This window comes from Rhinoraja longicauda, chromosome 33, assembly GCF_053455715.1.
Source record: "Rhinoraja longicauda isolate Sanriku21f chromosome 33, sRhiLon1.1, whole genome shotgun sequence".
Taxonomy (NCBI): Eukaryota; Metazoa; Chordata; class Chondrichthyes; order Rajiformes; family Arhynchobatidae; genus Rhinoraja; species Rhinoraja longicauda.
Window position 1 is genome coordinate 13,347,774 of NC_135985.1, and position 13,213 is coordinate 13,360,986.

Sequence of the window (13,213 nt, forward strand, 5' to 3'; positions counted from 1 at the left end):
TCATCCATAGCTTGGGACACCACATACAAAATTCATTTCGAGTTGGCCTCAAGTGTAATACAATTGCAAAAGATATTCCAAAAAAATGTCAGTTATTTTAAATGTTAATTATAAATAAACGAAAACTCTAATAGCTGAATTCAAATTAGAAGTATATAAAAGAAAAAATGAAATGGATTATTGACGTCCGCAAGTTGAAGGCACTCAAAAAATTAAGGTAGTTGTGATTGCAATGACAAAATTGCTACAATCTTGTCCTTTCCACATTTAAGATCATGATAGAAGCTAAGATGTGGATCAGTTATCAATATTTTGAGGTTACTTCTAAAGACCACTGAGCACACAGATTTGGTGTACAGTTTATAATTGTCACATCTACAGAGATTCAGTGAAAAACATTGTTTTGTACACCTTCCAATCAAATCAGATACTGAACATGAATACAATCAAGCCAGACTCAAGTACCAGAGGTGGAGTGAACAGAAATATACAGAGTGCAGAATATAGTTTTCAACATTATAGCGTACCAGTTCTAAAAGACCAATGTTCACAAATAAGTAGAGGAGAATCAGACTGCTCCCCAGCTTATGGAAGGACTGTTCAGAAGTCTGCTAACCGAGGGGAACAGCTGTTTCTAAGTCAGATGGCGCACGCTTTCAAGCTTCTGCCCGATGAGAACAAGGAACAGGAATGACTGGGATAGGAAAGATCTTTGACTGTGTTGGCTGCTTTGCCAAGGCAGTAGGAAGTGTAGATGGAGTCTGGACTATGTGATGAAATGGTATAACAAAGCCTCCTCCCTAAATATCGTTCTGATCCCATTAAGGGCAGACATGTCAGCAGGAGCAGCTAAAGACCAGCACCATGGACAGTGCCTGCCAGAAAACGCTGGCACCATGTTCAGATAAAATACAAATGCTTTTGATTTCACCATTAGTGGAAAGAAAGTAAAAACTTCAGCTACCTTTGATTCATTGTGGAGAACTCATACCTATAGCATAACGTGAATTGGTAGGCAGCCAGACAATGATATCTGAAGTCTTCACCAATTCTGCAAGTGTCTGTGGTGTAGTACACTTGCATGAAATCTATTACAAATGTCAAACTTCTGACCCGTTGACTTGCAGAAAGTGAAAAGATTTGGGTCACCAGTAAGTGAATAGAACAAGTCTAGCGGATCATCCCAAATAAGAGAGAGAAGCAGAATTAGGCCATTTGGCCCATCAAGTCTACTCCGCCATTCAATCATAGCTGATCCATCTCTCCCACCTAACCCTATTCTCCTGTCTATTCCCCATAATCCCTGACACCCATACTAATCAAATTGGCATTTCATTGGCATTCTTTTCTTGTCACTATTGTCCCCTTAACTCTTCACTATAAATAAACCTTTTTCATGCGAGTTCACGCTACCACAAGTATGTTGATGTAGTCATTGTCGACCCAGCATCTGTCCCCTGCCACATGGGCCACATCCACAACTCTCTTCATTTCTTTGGTTCAAAATCAAATGAAGAAAAAATAATTAAGATCAAAAAGCAAATGCTTTGATTTCATTATCCACCATTAATGGAGGTTTGCCTGAGGACTGAATGGAGATTACCTTAATATGTCCTATACACAAACAGCCCGTCAGCAAAGGTATATGGCTCATGTCAATTAACCCAATTAAGTTGGGTCAATTAACCCAATTAAGCACCAGGCTAGAAGTCAGCATCTTCTGGAAAAGATGCAGAAACAAATGTAATCAATGAAACAAAAAAAAAGCATTATATATTTCAAACATTTCATCTAATGCACAGATACATAGTAACCTGTGTAATACTAATTTTCTAAAAATTCTAGTTTCAACAGTGATCATAGCACTTTAAGCTTTTAATAAGGAACTAGACCGAGTGGACCCCTTGGGTCCAAATCTCTCCTGCATTGGTCCAGCACCCTCTCCTCCCCCACTCCCCCCTCCACTCACACACTCCCCCACTCCATCACCCCTCAACCCCCCTCCTGTCCTCACCCCCCCCAGCCACTCAATCCTCCCTCAACCCCCCAAACCTCTCTTGAATTGGTCTAGCACCCTTCCCTCCCCCACTCCCCCTTGCCCTCCTCCCCACTCACCCTCTCCATCCCCCCTCAACCCCCCTTATCCCCGCCTCCTCCCCTCCCCCGCACTCACCGCCCCTTATCCCCCTCTCCTCCCCCCACTCATCCACTCCATCCCCCCTGAACCCCCTTATTCCCACTCCTCCCCCACTCACTCACTCCATCCCCCCTCAACCCCGCTCCTCCCCCTCACCCACTCCACACCCCTCAACCCCCTTCCTCCCCTCACCCACTCCATCCCCCTCCCTCACCCACTCACCTACTCCATCCTCCCTCAACCCCTCTTATCTCCCCCTCCCCCTCACCCACTTTAAAATGGCAATAACTTTAAAAATACAAGACTAATTTAAATGAAACCTGGGTAACACAGACCCCAGGACAATGGTGAATAATGGGGGCCTAAAATTGTCATGCTATCATGTACCGTTTTGATTGGGGGATCAACGGGGAACAAACAAACGGGAAAAAAACAAACGTGGGAACAAACAAACGGGGGAACAAACAAACGGGGGAACAAACAAACGGGGGAACAAACAAACGGGGGAACAAACAAACGGGGGAACAAACAAACGGGGGAACAAACAAACGGGGGAACAAACAAACGGGGGAACAAACACACGGGGGAACAAACAAACGGGGGAACAAACGGGGGAACAAACGGGGGAACAAACAAACGGGGGAACAAACAAACGGGGGAACAAAGAAACGGGGAACAAAGAAACGGGGGAACAAACAAACGGGGAACAAACAAACGGGGAAACCCTCAACCCCCTACTCAATCCTCCTTATCCCCCCCTCCCTACCCCCAAATCTCCCCTCTTCCCTGCCCCCCACTTTCCCCTTCTCCCCCACACCCACTCCTCCTCCCCCACCATCACCCCCTCCTCCCCCCACCCCTGCTGTCCCCTTCCCCCCACCCCTCCATTCCACCCCCACTCTTCCCTCCTCCCCACCCCACACTGCCCTTCTCCCCACTCCTCCACCCCCTTCTCCCCCACCCCACCACTCTCTCCTCCCCCCACCCCCTCATTCTCTCCTCCCCCAGCTCCACTCTCACTCTCCCCTACCCCCCCTTTCCCCCACTCTCCTCTCCCCACCCCCCCTTTCCCCCACTCTCTCCTCCCCGCCATCCCCCACATTCTCTCCTCCCCCAGCCCCTCTCACTCTCCCCCAGCCACACCCTCTCTCCTCCACACCCTCTCTCCTCCACCCCTCCTCACCCACCCCCGCCTCCCCCACCCTCACCCCTCTCCCACCCCTACCCTCCACCCACTCGCCCCACTCGCATTCTCACTGTCCCCCTCCCCATTCTCCCCCACCCCATTCTCCCCCACCCCCTCTTCCCCTGACCCCCACTGTCCCCCTTCCCCCACTCTCTTCCCCCCACCACCATCCTCCTTACCCCCACACCCCCTCTCTCCTCCCCCACTCTCCCCCTCCTTTCACTCTCACTGTCCCCTTCCACCCCACCCACCTTACCCCCTTTCCTTCCCCCACTCTCCCCGACCCTCACTGTCCCCCTTACAGGCAAGGCAAGTGCCGAGGAAGCACAAGTGGCTATGGTAGCGAGTCCGGGTTAAAGCATGGTCATAGAGCCGGACAGCAGTGGGAATCACAGAGGGGGAGAAGTGAGAAAGGGTCTTGCAGAGCTCCCTTCAGGGAAAGGAACTTCTTCAAAATAGGCATACCTCGAGGAGATTTCGCAGCGGAGCAGACAAAATGGAGAAACAAGAATTGTAGATGCTGGTTTATACCAAAGTGCTGGCGTAACTCAGCGGGTCAGGCAGCATCTCTGGCGATGTTTCGGGTCGAGACCTTTCTTCAGACCACTCACAAGCTGAAGTGACCCGATCAAGGTTTATAAAGCATTGACAGGATAGATGGTTAGGATGTTTTCCCCATGGAAGGGATATCAAAAGCAAGAGGGACAAGGCTTTAGGGGAAAGGAAAGAATTTTAATGGGATTTTAAGGGAAAAGGTTTTCTTTATACATAGAGAGTAGTTAAAATCGGGAAATCAATGCTTGAGGATGTGGTAGGAGCAAATAACATTCAAAATACTCTTAGACAGGTATTTGAATAGGAAAGGCATGGAGGGATGCAGACAAATGGGATTGGTGTTAACAGCCATTACTTTCAGCATGAACAAGGGTGTCCAAAAGAGTTCATTTCACTGTTGTACACTTGTACGATTCTATATAATCCCAACCTTCAACAGACATTTAGGTAGGTAATTTAACAGGCAAGGCATAAAGTTAGGGATCTAACGTGGATAAATGGGATAAGTGTAGTTGGGCAAAAAGGTCTGCATGGCAATGGCGGGCTAAAGGAACAATTTCTGTTCTGTACGACCATAACCCAAGAACCTAGGAACAATTTGTTTCAACCATAATAAAAGTGTACTATTGAATATTTTAGGTAATCACGCTCTTGAGAGTATAATCTTCAGAGTATAAATTCAGTCTATGAAAAAAATCATGCACAATATAATTTTGGGCATCAGTGTGACAGGTGGAGCAATATATTTGCACTCTATATATAGAGTGGATATTAGGAATTCACAGATTTATAACTTTCCATCGTTTATATCCCTGAATTATAAACAATTGGGATGACCATAATTAGAATGTTGTCCTTATGTCAGCATGAGCATTTACACTACTCGGGTGAAATGGGCAGCAATTTCAAATGCAACACAAACCAGTCTGCTGCAAGGCTGTCTCAAAGTCTAACAAGTTATTCTTCATTCCATTCTGTATAAATATCTATATCTATCTATATCTATATATCTATATCTTCTATCTATATAATACTAAAACTCTGCGGTCCAACATTCCGTATGTATGTATGTATATGTGTATGTACGGAAGATTACTTACAAACCCTACTCCTCCTAGACGGTACACCAAAGCGCTACGATTTTTGTACCGCCGTATTCACCATTAACCTGGGCAACTATTGTAAGTACTTTCGTTCAAATTGAAGCTACCTTTTTAAAGCTAGAGAGATATTAAAGTTTAAATTTTTCATTTCTAACCCTTTTCTTCAAGGGGCTACATTTGTTTCCAAAAGTTTCCAGAAAAGGATTTAGTTTTCAGCAAGGATTTAGTTTTCAGCTTGTGACGGCTACATTGTTTCGAAAAGCTTCCAAGAAGTCTTTTTTGTTATTGCAAGTCAAGTCAAGTCAAGTCAGTTTTATTTGTATAGCACATTTAAAAACAACCCACGTTGACCAAAGTACTGCACATCTGATTAGGAAAAAACAAACAAACATCTGATTAGGGAAAAAAAAAAAGAATGAAGGCTATAGTGGTCACTTGACATACACAGATCAGGAGGACGGGCCCAACGGGCACACTTGGAGAGTAAGAGTGGGGCTGGGGGAGGAGAGAATGGGGGGTGTGGGGACGGGCCCAACGGGCCCTCTTTTCCGGGCCCAACGGGCACACTTGGAGAGTAAGAGTGGGGCTGGGGGAGTGAGAATGGGGGGTGTGGGGACGGGCCCAACGGGCCCTCTTTTCTAGTATAATACTAAAACTCTGCGGTCCAACATTCCGTATGTATGTATGTATATGTGTATGTACGGAAGATTACTTACAAACCCTACTCCTCCTAGACGGTACACCAAAGCGCTACGATTTTTGTACCGCCGTATTCACCATTAACCTGGGCAACTATTGTAAGTACTTTCGTTCAAATTGAAGCTACCTTTTTAAAGCTAGAGAGATATTAAAGTTTAAATTTTTCATTTCTAACCCTTTTCTTCAAGGGGCTACATTTGTTTCCAAAAGTTTCCAGAAAAGCATTTAGTTTTCAGCAAGGATTTAGTTTTCAGCTTGTGACGGCTACATTGTTTCGAAAAGCTTCCAAGAAGTCTTTTTTGTTATTGCAAGTCAAGTCAAGTCAAGTCAAGTCAGTTTTATTTGTATAGCACATTTAAAAACAACCCACGTTGACCAAAGTACTGCACATCTGATTAGGAAAAAAAACAAAAACATCTGATTAGGAAAAAAAAATAAAAATTAAGGCTATAGTGGTCACTTGACATACACAGATCAGGAGGACGGGCCCAACGGGCACACTTGGAGAGTAAGAGTGGGGCTGGGGGAGGAGAGAATGGGGGGTGTGGGGACGGGCCCAACGGGCCCTCTTTTCCGGGCCCAACGGGCACACTTGGAGAGTAAGAGTGGGGCTGGGGGAGTGAGAATGGGGGGTGTGGGGACGGGCCCAACGGGCCCTCTTTTCTAGTATCTATCTTCTATATTCTATCTATATAATACTAAAACTCTGCGGTCCAACATTCCGTATGTATGTATGTATATGTGTATGTACGGAAGATTACTTACAAACCCTACTCCTCCTAGACGGTACACCAAAGCGCTACGATTTTTGTACCGCCGTATTCACCATTAACCTGGGCAACTATTGTAAGTACTTTCGTTCAAATTGAAGCTACCTTTTTAAAGCTAGAGAGATATTAAAGTTTAAATTTTCATTTCTAACCCTTTTCTTCAAGGGGCTACATTTGTTTCCAAAAGTTTACAGAAAAGGATTTAGTTTTCAGCAAGGATTTAGTTTTCAGCTTGTGACGGCGGCTACATTGTTTCGAAAAGCTTCCAAGAAGTCTTTTTTGTTATTGCAAGTCAAGTCAAGTCAAGTCAAGTCACTTTTATTTGTATAGCACATTTAAAAACAACCCACGTTGACCAAAGTACTGCACATCTGATTAGGAAAAAAACCCAAAACATCTGATTAGGAAAAAAAAAAAAAAAAGAAGGCTATAGTGGTCACTTGACATACACAGATCAGGAGGACAGAGTAAGAGTGGGGCTGGGGGAGGAGAGAATGGGGGGTGTGGGGACGGGCCCAACGGGCCCTCCCCAACGGGCACACTTGGAGAGTAAGAGTGGGGCTGGGGGAGGAGAGAATGGGGGGTGTGGGGACGGGCCCAACGGGCCCTCTTTTCCGGGCCCAACGGGCACACTTGGAGAGTAAGAGTGGGGCTGGGGGAGTGAGAATGGGGGGTGTGGGGACGGGCCCAACGGGCCCTCTTTTCTAGTATAATACTAAAACTCTGCGGTCCAACATTCCGTATGTATGTATGTATATGTGTATGTACGGAAGATTACTTACAAACCCTACTCCTCCTAGACGGTACACCAAAGCGCTACGATTTTTGTACCGCCGTATTCACCATTAACCTGGGCAACTATTGTAAGTACTTTCGTTCAAATTGAAGCTACCTTTTTAAAGCTAGAGAGATATTAAAGTTTAAATTTTCATTTCTAACCCTTTTCTTCAAGGGGCTACATTTGTTTCCAAAAGTTTCCAGAAAAGGATTTAGTTTTCAGCAAGGATTAAGTTTTCAGCTTGTGACGGCTACATTGTTTCGAAAAGCTTCCAAGAAGTCTTTTTTGTTATTGCAAGTCAAGTCAAGTCAAGTCAAGTCACTTTTATTTGTATAGCACATTTAAAAACAACCCACGTTGACCAAAGTACTGCACATCTGATTAGGAAAAAAAAACAAAACATCTTGGAGAGTAAGAGTGGGGCTGGGGGAGGAGAGAATGGGGGGTGTGGGGACGGGCCCAACGGGCCCTCCCCAACGGGCACACTTGGAGAGTAAGGGTGGGGCTGGGGGAGGAGAGAATGGGGGGTGTGGGGACGGGCCCAACGGGCCCTCTTTTCTAGTATAATACTAAAACTCTGCGTTCGTATGTAGGGATGTATGTGTGTATGTACGGAAATTTAACTTACAAACCCTACTCCTCCAAGACGGTACACCAAAGCGCTACGATTCTTGTACCGCCGTATTCACAATTAACCTGGGCAACTATTGTAAGTACTTTCGTTCAAATTGAAGCTACCTTTTTAAAGCTAGAGAGATATTAAAGTTTAAATTTTCATTTCCAACCCTTTTCTTCAAGGGGCTACATTTGTTTCCAAAAGTTTACAGAAAAGGATTTAGTTTTCAGCAAGGATTTAGTTTTCAGCTTGTGACGGCTACATTGTTTCGAAAAGCTTCCAAGAAGTCTTTTTTGTTATTGCAAGTCAAGTCAAGTCAAGTCAATTTTATTTGTATAGCACATTTAAAAACAACCCACGTTGACCAAAGTACTGCACATCTGATTAGGAAAAAAAAAACAAACATCTGATTAGGAAAAAAAAAAAACGGGCACACTTGGAGAGTAAGAGTGGGGCTGGGGAAGGAGAGAATGGGGGGTGTGGGGACGGGCCCAACGGGCCCTCCCCAACGGGCACACTTGGAGAGTAAGAGTGGGGCTGGGGGAGGAGAGAATGGGGGGTGTGGGGACGGGCCCAACGGGCCCTCTTTTCTAGTATAATACTAAAACTCTGCGTTCGTATGTAGGGATGTATGTGTGTATGTACGGAAGTTAACTTACAAACCCTACTCCTCCAAGACGCTACACCAAAGCGCTACGATTTTTGTACCGCCGTATTCACCATTAACCTGGGCAACTATTGTAAGTACTTTCGTTCAAATTGAAGCTACCTTTTTAATGCTAGAGAGATATTAAAGTTTAAATTTTCATTTCTAACCCTTTTCTTCAAGGGGCTACATTTGTTTCCAAAAGTTTCCAGAAAAGGATTTAGTTTTCAGCAAGGATTTAGTTTTCAGATTGTGACGGCTACATTGTTTCGAAAAGCTTCCAAGTAGTCTTTTTTGTTATTGCAAGTCAAGTCAAGTCAAGTCAAGTCAGTTTTATTTGTATAGCACATTTAAAAACAACCCACGTTGACCAAAGTGCTGCACATCTGATTAGGAAAAAACAAACAAACATCTGATTAGGAAAAAAAAAAAAAAAAGAAGGCTATAGTGGTCACTTGACATACACAGATCAGGAGGACGGGCCCAATGGGCACACTTGGAGAGTAAGAGTGGGGCTGGGGGAGTGAGAATGGGGGGTGTGGGGACGGGCCCAACGGGCCCTCTTTTCCGGGCCCAACGGGCACACTTGGAGAGTAAGAGTGGGGCTGGGGGAGTGAGAATGGGGGGTGTGGGGACGGGCCCAACGGGCCCTCTTTTCTAGTCTCCTCTAAAATCACAGTGGAGGTATTTTGGTTTGTTATTTATATATTATTTATAGAACATTACTAACCTCTGATATTTAAATTAAAAGTTTACCCTATGGTAATGCTGTTCAGTAGTTACATTGCCAAAATGACAGCAAGATATCTGTATGCGCCTATTTCCGAAATTGCTCTCAATGATATAGCACTCACGATTGGCTGATCTGCTTGCAGTTTTCTCCAAAAGAACTACAGGAAATTATTTGATTCCCAAATATCAAGTAGTGTAAGAAAATAACTGCAGATGCTGGTACAATTTCCTTCTCTCCTGAGATGTTGCCTGACCTGCTGAGTTATTCCAGCATTTTGTGAATAAGTGCCCAAATATCAGTACTTTTCCATAGAGTTACTACATCAAAATAGAAGTACAGCAGTTTGTACTGCTGCCAGACAGCTCCAATCTGGGTTCAACCTTGGTCTTGAGTAGTTGTATAATCTCTCTGTCAGCTTGTGGGTTTCCCACATGTACTGAAATTTAACTCCCACATCCCAAAGATGTCCCAATAACTTAGTGAGCAACTGTAAATTCCCCCCACTGTAAATTGGTGGCAGAAGTTTTGGGAGAGTTGTTAGACATGCAAGAGAAGAGTTTATAGGGAAATAAGTAAGAGAATGAGACTTGTGGTGATCGTCTGAATGCTGACAAAAATTCAAATAACCTCCAAAGTTGGCAGTAAAAAGAGTAATTATTGGTGGCAAGTCAACTATTTGGCCATAAATAAACTAAAATGTATGGCAATGCACAGTAATTCCTTTCATGCTAATGCTTTGCAATATAAAAGGTTTTCTGGTTAACTTTCCATAAGTTTGCACTTGTTTCCTGGTTTGTTTTGTGTCAATTTTTCAATATGAATAGTTGTTCAGCCTTTCTAAAAACATCACTGTTGCTTGGCACCAAAGATTCCCTAACAAATAACAAAAGGATAAGGAAGTCAGTGGAAGGCTCGCATCTTACTACCAATTTCACATTCCTGGCCACAGATTCTGCCAACTGATTTATTTAATTGCCTGAGGAGATTAACAAACATTCCAACTCTTTCACATTCCATGCTTATGTTTAGCTCTCAGCATTTCCAAAATGTTTCCGCTTAGTTAATTTTGTAGATCCAAAGTGATTTGTTAGCAAGCAATCTTCGATGCTGCTCTTTACCTTTATTTTATTATCATCACTCTGCCCCTTTTATTTGACCACTGCTTGGAAACAATAGACAAAAGATTTTGGTATTGAAACCTGACCACAGCATCAAGACAAGTTGTGAAAGTGACTTAAAAAATATGGTAATTTGTGAGTAACCAGCATGTCCATTTAAAAACAGTAGCTGGAGAACAAGTCATCCCACAAGTCCATTATCCCAACTACAGGTTGACTCTAAAATGCCCCAGTATCAAATCATATTTAAAATGCCCAAGATCCAAAGCATACCACCTCATCTGTGAACAGACCTCCCAACATTTGATTTTACAAATTCATAATTTTGATGTCCAAAATTCAGAATTTTATATCAAAATTCATAATATGGCACGTAATGCAACTTTTCAGCAAAAAAAAGGTATGCACGCCAAATGTGCATACACGTTCATGTGTGAAAAATTACTATTATTTCCAATAGTCTATAGTTCTTGGACTACATGTACAATGTTAGGCCTATCATGAGTATATTCTGCTATTTATAGAAAGGTTATGAACAGAGATACTTTTTGCAACACAATGAAAAAGTTGTTTTGTTTTGTTTTTTCTATTTTGCTTTTTCCTTACACATCCCATTTCTCTTGGTATTGAATAAAAGAACAATGGTCATAAAATGTATGACTAAGTTATGAAGAAAGAGTTGATATATGCGACTCGACTAAACAAACGGAAGTACTTGATAAAGTAAATTCACACATTAATTGATAATCAGCCCAAAAAGGTGATTATTGGCTTTTCAGCTGTGTTTTATATTTTAACCTTGTCTTAATTAATTAATTTAGTTATATAATCTTGCACTTAAATTTAATATTTACTCATTACAGTTCCACCACTAATTTTCTGGCACTCTTCGTTCCAGAACATTGCTGGTTTATCCAGCCGGCCAAGGAAGTCGGCTAAGGGGATAGATGTGCTGGCTCCAGCTGGGCTGGAGTTCCAGAGCCCCGGCCGCAGGTTGCAAATTCAACCCACCGATCGGCCATGGAAGTCCCGATGAGGTTGAGATTGGCTGCCTTGCCAGCCTAGGTGCCACATTTTAGGGGAGACCTCCAGGGCGGGGGGACTTCTCGTGGAACATACATGCCCAGGCCAAATTCGGAAGGGTTGGGAGGGATGTGTGAAACATGGTGGTGGGGGTGTTATGGCCTGGGCATGTATGGCTGCTGAAGGTACTGGTTCACTTATCTTCATTGATGATGATACAACTGCTGATGGTAGTAGCATAATGAATTCTGAAGTGTATAGACACATCCTATCTGCTCAAGTTCAAACAAATGCATCAAAACTCATTGGCAAGCAGTTCATTCTGGAGCAAGACAATGATCCCAAACATACTGTTAAAGCAACAAAGGAGTTTTTCAAAGCTAAAAAATGGTCAATTCTTGAGTGGCCAAGTCAATCACTCGATTGGAACCCAATTGAACATGCCTTTTAAATGTTGAAGAGAAAACGTAAGTGGACTAGTCCCCAAAACAAGCATAAGCTAAAGATGGCTGCAATACAGGCCTGGCAGAACATCACCAGAGAAGACACCCAGCAACTGGTGATGTCCATGAATTGCAGACTTCAAGCAGTTATTACATGCAAAGGATATGCAACAAAATTCTAAACATGACTACTTTCATGTACATGACATTGTTGTGTCCCAAACATTATGGTGCCCTGAAATGGGGGACAATGTATAAACACTGCTGTAATTTCTACAATGTAACCAAAATGTATAAAAATGGCATTTACTAAAATCTGACAATGTGCACTTTAACCACATGTGATTTCTTCTATTACAAATCTCAAATTGTGGAGTACAGAGGCAAATAAATAAATGATGGGTCTTTGTCCCAAACATTATGGAGCACACTGTACATAGATAAATTGAATGATCACAGTCTTTTTCCTGGGTAGGCGAGTCTAAAACTAGGGCGTAGGTTTAAGGCGAGAATGGAAAGATTTAGAAAGGACCTGATGGACAACTTTTTCACACCTAGGGGCATGGATATATATGAGGAAGTTATCGAGGAACAATTACAATGTTTAAAACTCATCTGAACAGGAACATCAATCGGAAAGATTTAAAGGGATATGGGCCAATTGAAGTAAATTGGGACGAGCTCAAGGTACTTTGATCATCAAAGACGTTGGACTGAAGAGCTTTGTTTCCATGTTGGATAATTCTATGACTGAGATAACACAGACTAAATGTCCTGTTTTCTGTATTGTAATTCCGGGTGTGCTTGACGCGCTGGCCGTGCCATGGGGTCCCTAATCCGTTCGCGGTGGGAGTGCGACGGGACCCTGGCATTGCCTCAGCTGCCGGTAACTTAAACTGGGCTGGAGCTGAGGGGCGAGAAGCTCCAGGCGGCTCCCCCTTGAACATGAACATTTAAACTGCGAGGGATTCCACCTCGCCTCACTATAAACTCAACCAAAGTAAGTTTCGTTCAGCAACTTGGGATGTGTGGTGTACATTTCAGCAAATACATGTTGCACAGCACATTTAAATAGATAAATAACAAGAGTTGACAGCAGACACTCGACGGCACATTGAAGCATTACCTTTAACGCAGAGCAGGGACATGTTGACGACCTCGTCTCGCGCCGCGCGCGCCCAACTGCCCGACCTCCGCGCGGGAGCGGCCGCTCCGTGATTGACAGGCGCTGTAGCCAATCGGCCTTGTCTCTGGGCAGATGGTGCCGCCCTTCACCAATCACCTCCATCTGTAGGCGGGGCTCCGAGACCCCGGGGTCCGGCCGGTCGCCTCACTGGCAAGGAAGCGTCTTGTGTTGCTTTCAACCCTTTAAACTTGGAAATTGTGTTCCTGAAGCTCCAAACGTT

At 43.7% G+C, this 13,213-nt stretch overlaps 1 protein-coding gene across 2 annotated transcripts in view; it reads right to left on the reverse strand.

The window, feature by feature from the left end:
• Nucleotides 1-12,969, reverse strand: part of LOC144609059 (uncharacterized) — a 119,985-nt gene extending 107,016 nt beyond the window's left edge. For both annotated transcript variants that reach the window (XM_078427405.1, XM_078427404.1), the window contains exon 1: nt 12,934-12,969. In XM_078427405.1, coding sequence (XP_078283531.1) covers nt 12,934-12,955 — 22 coding nt within the window. In that variant the 5' untranslated portion in view covers nt 12,956-12,969. The remainder of the gene's footprint in view (nt 1-12,933) is intronic.
• Nucleotides 12,970-13,213: the final 244 nt, after the last annotated feature.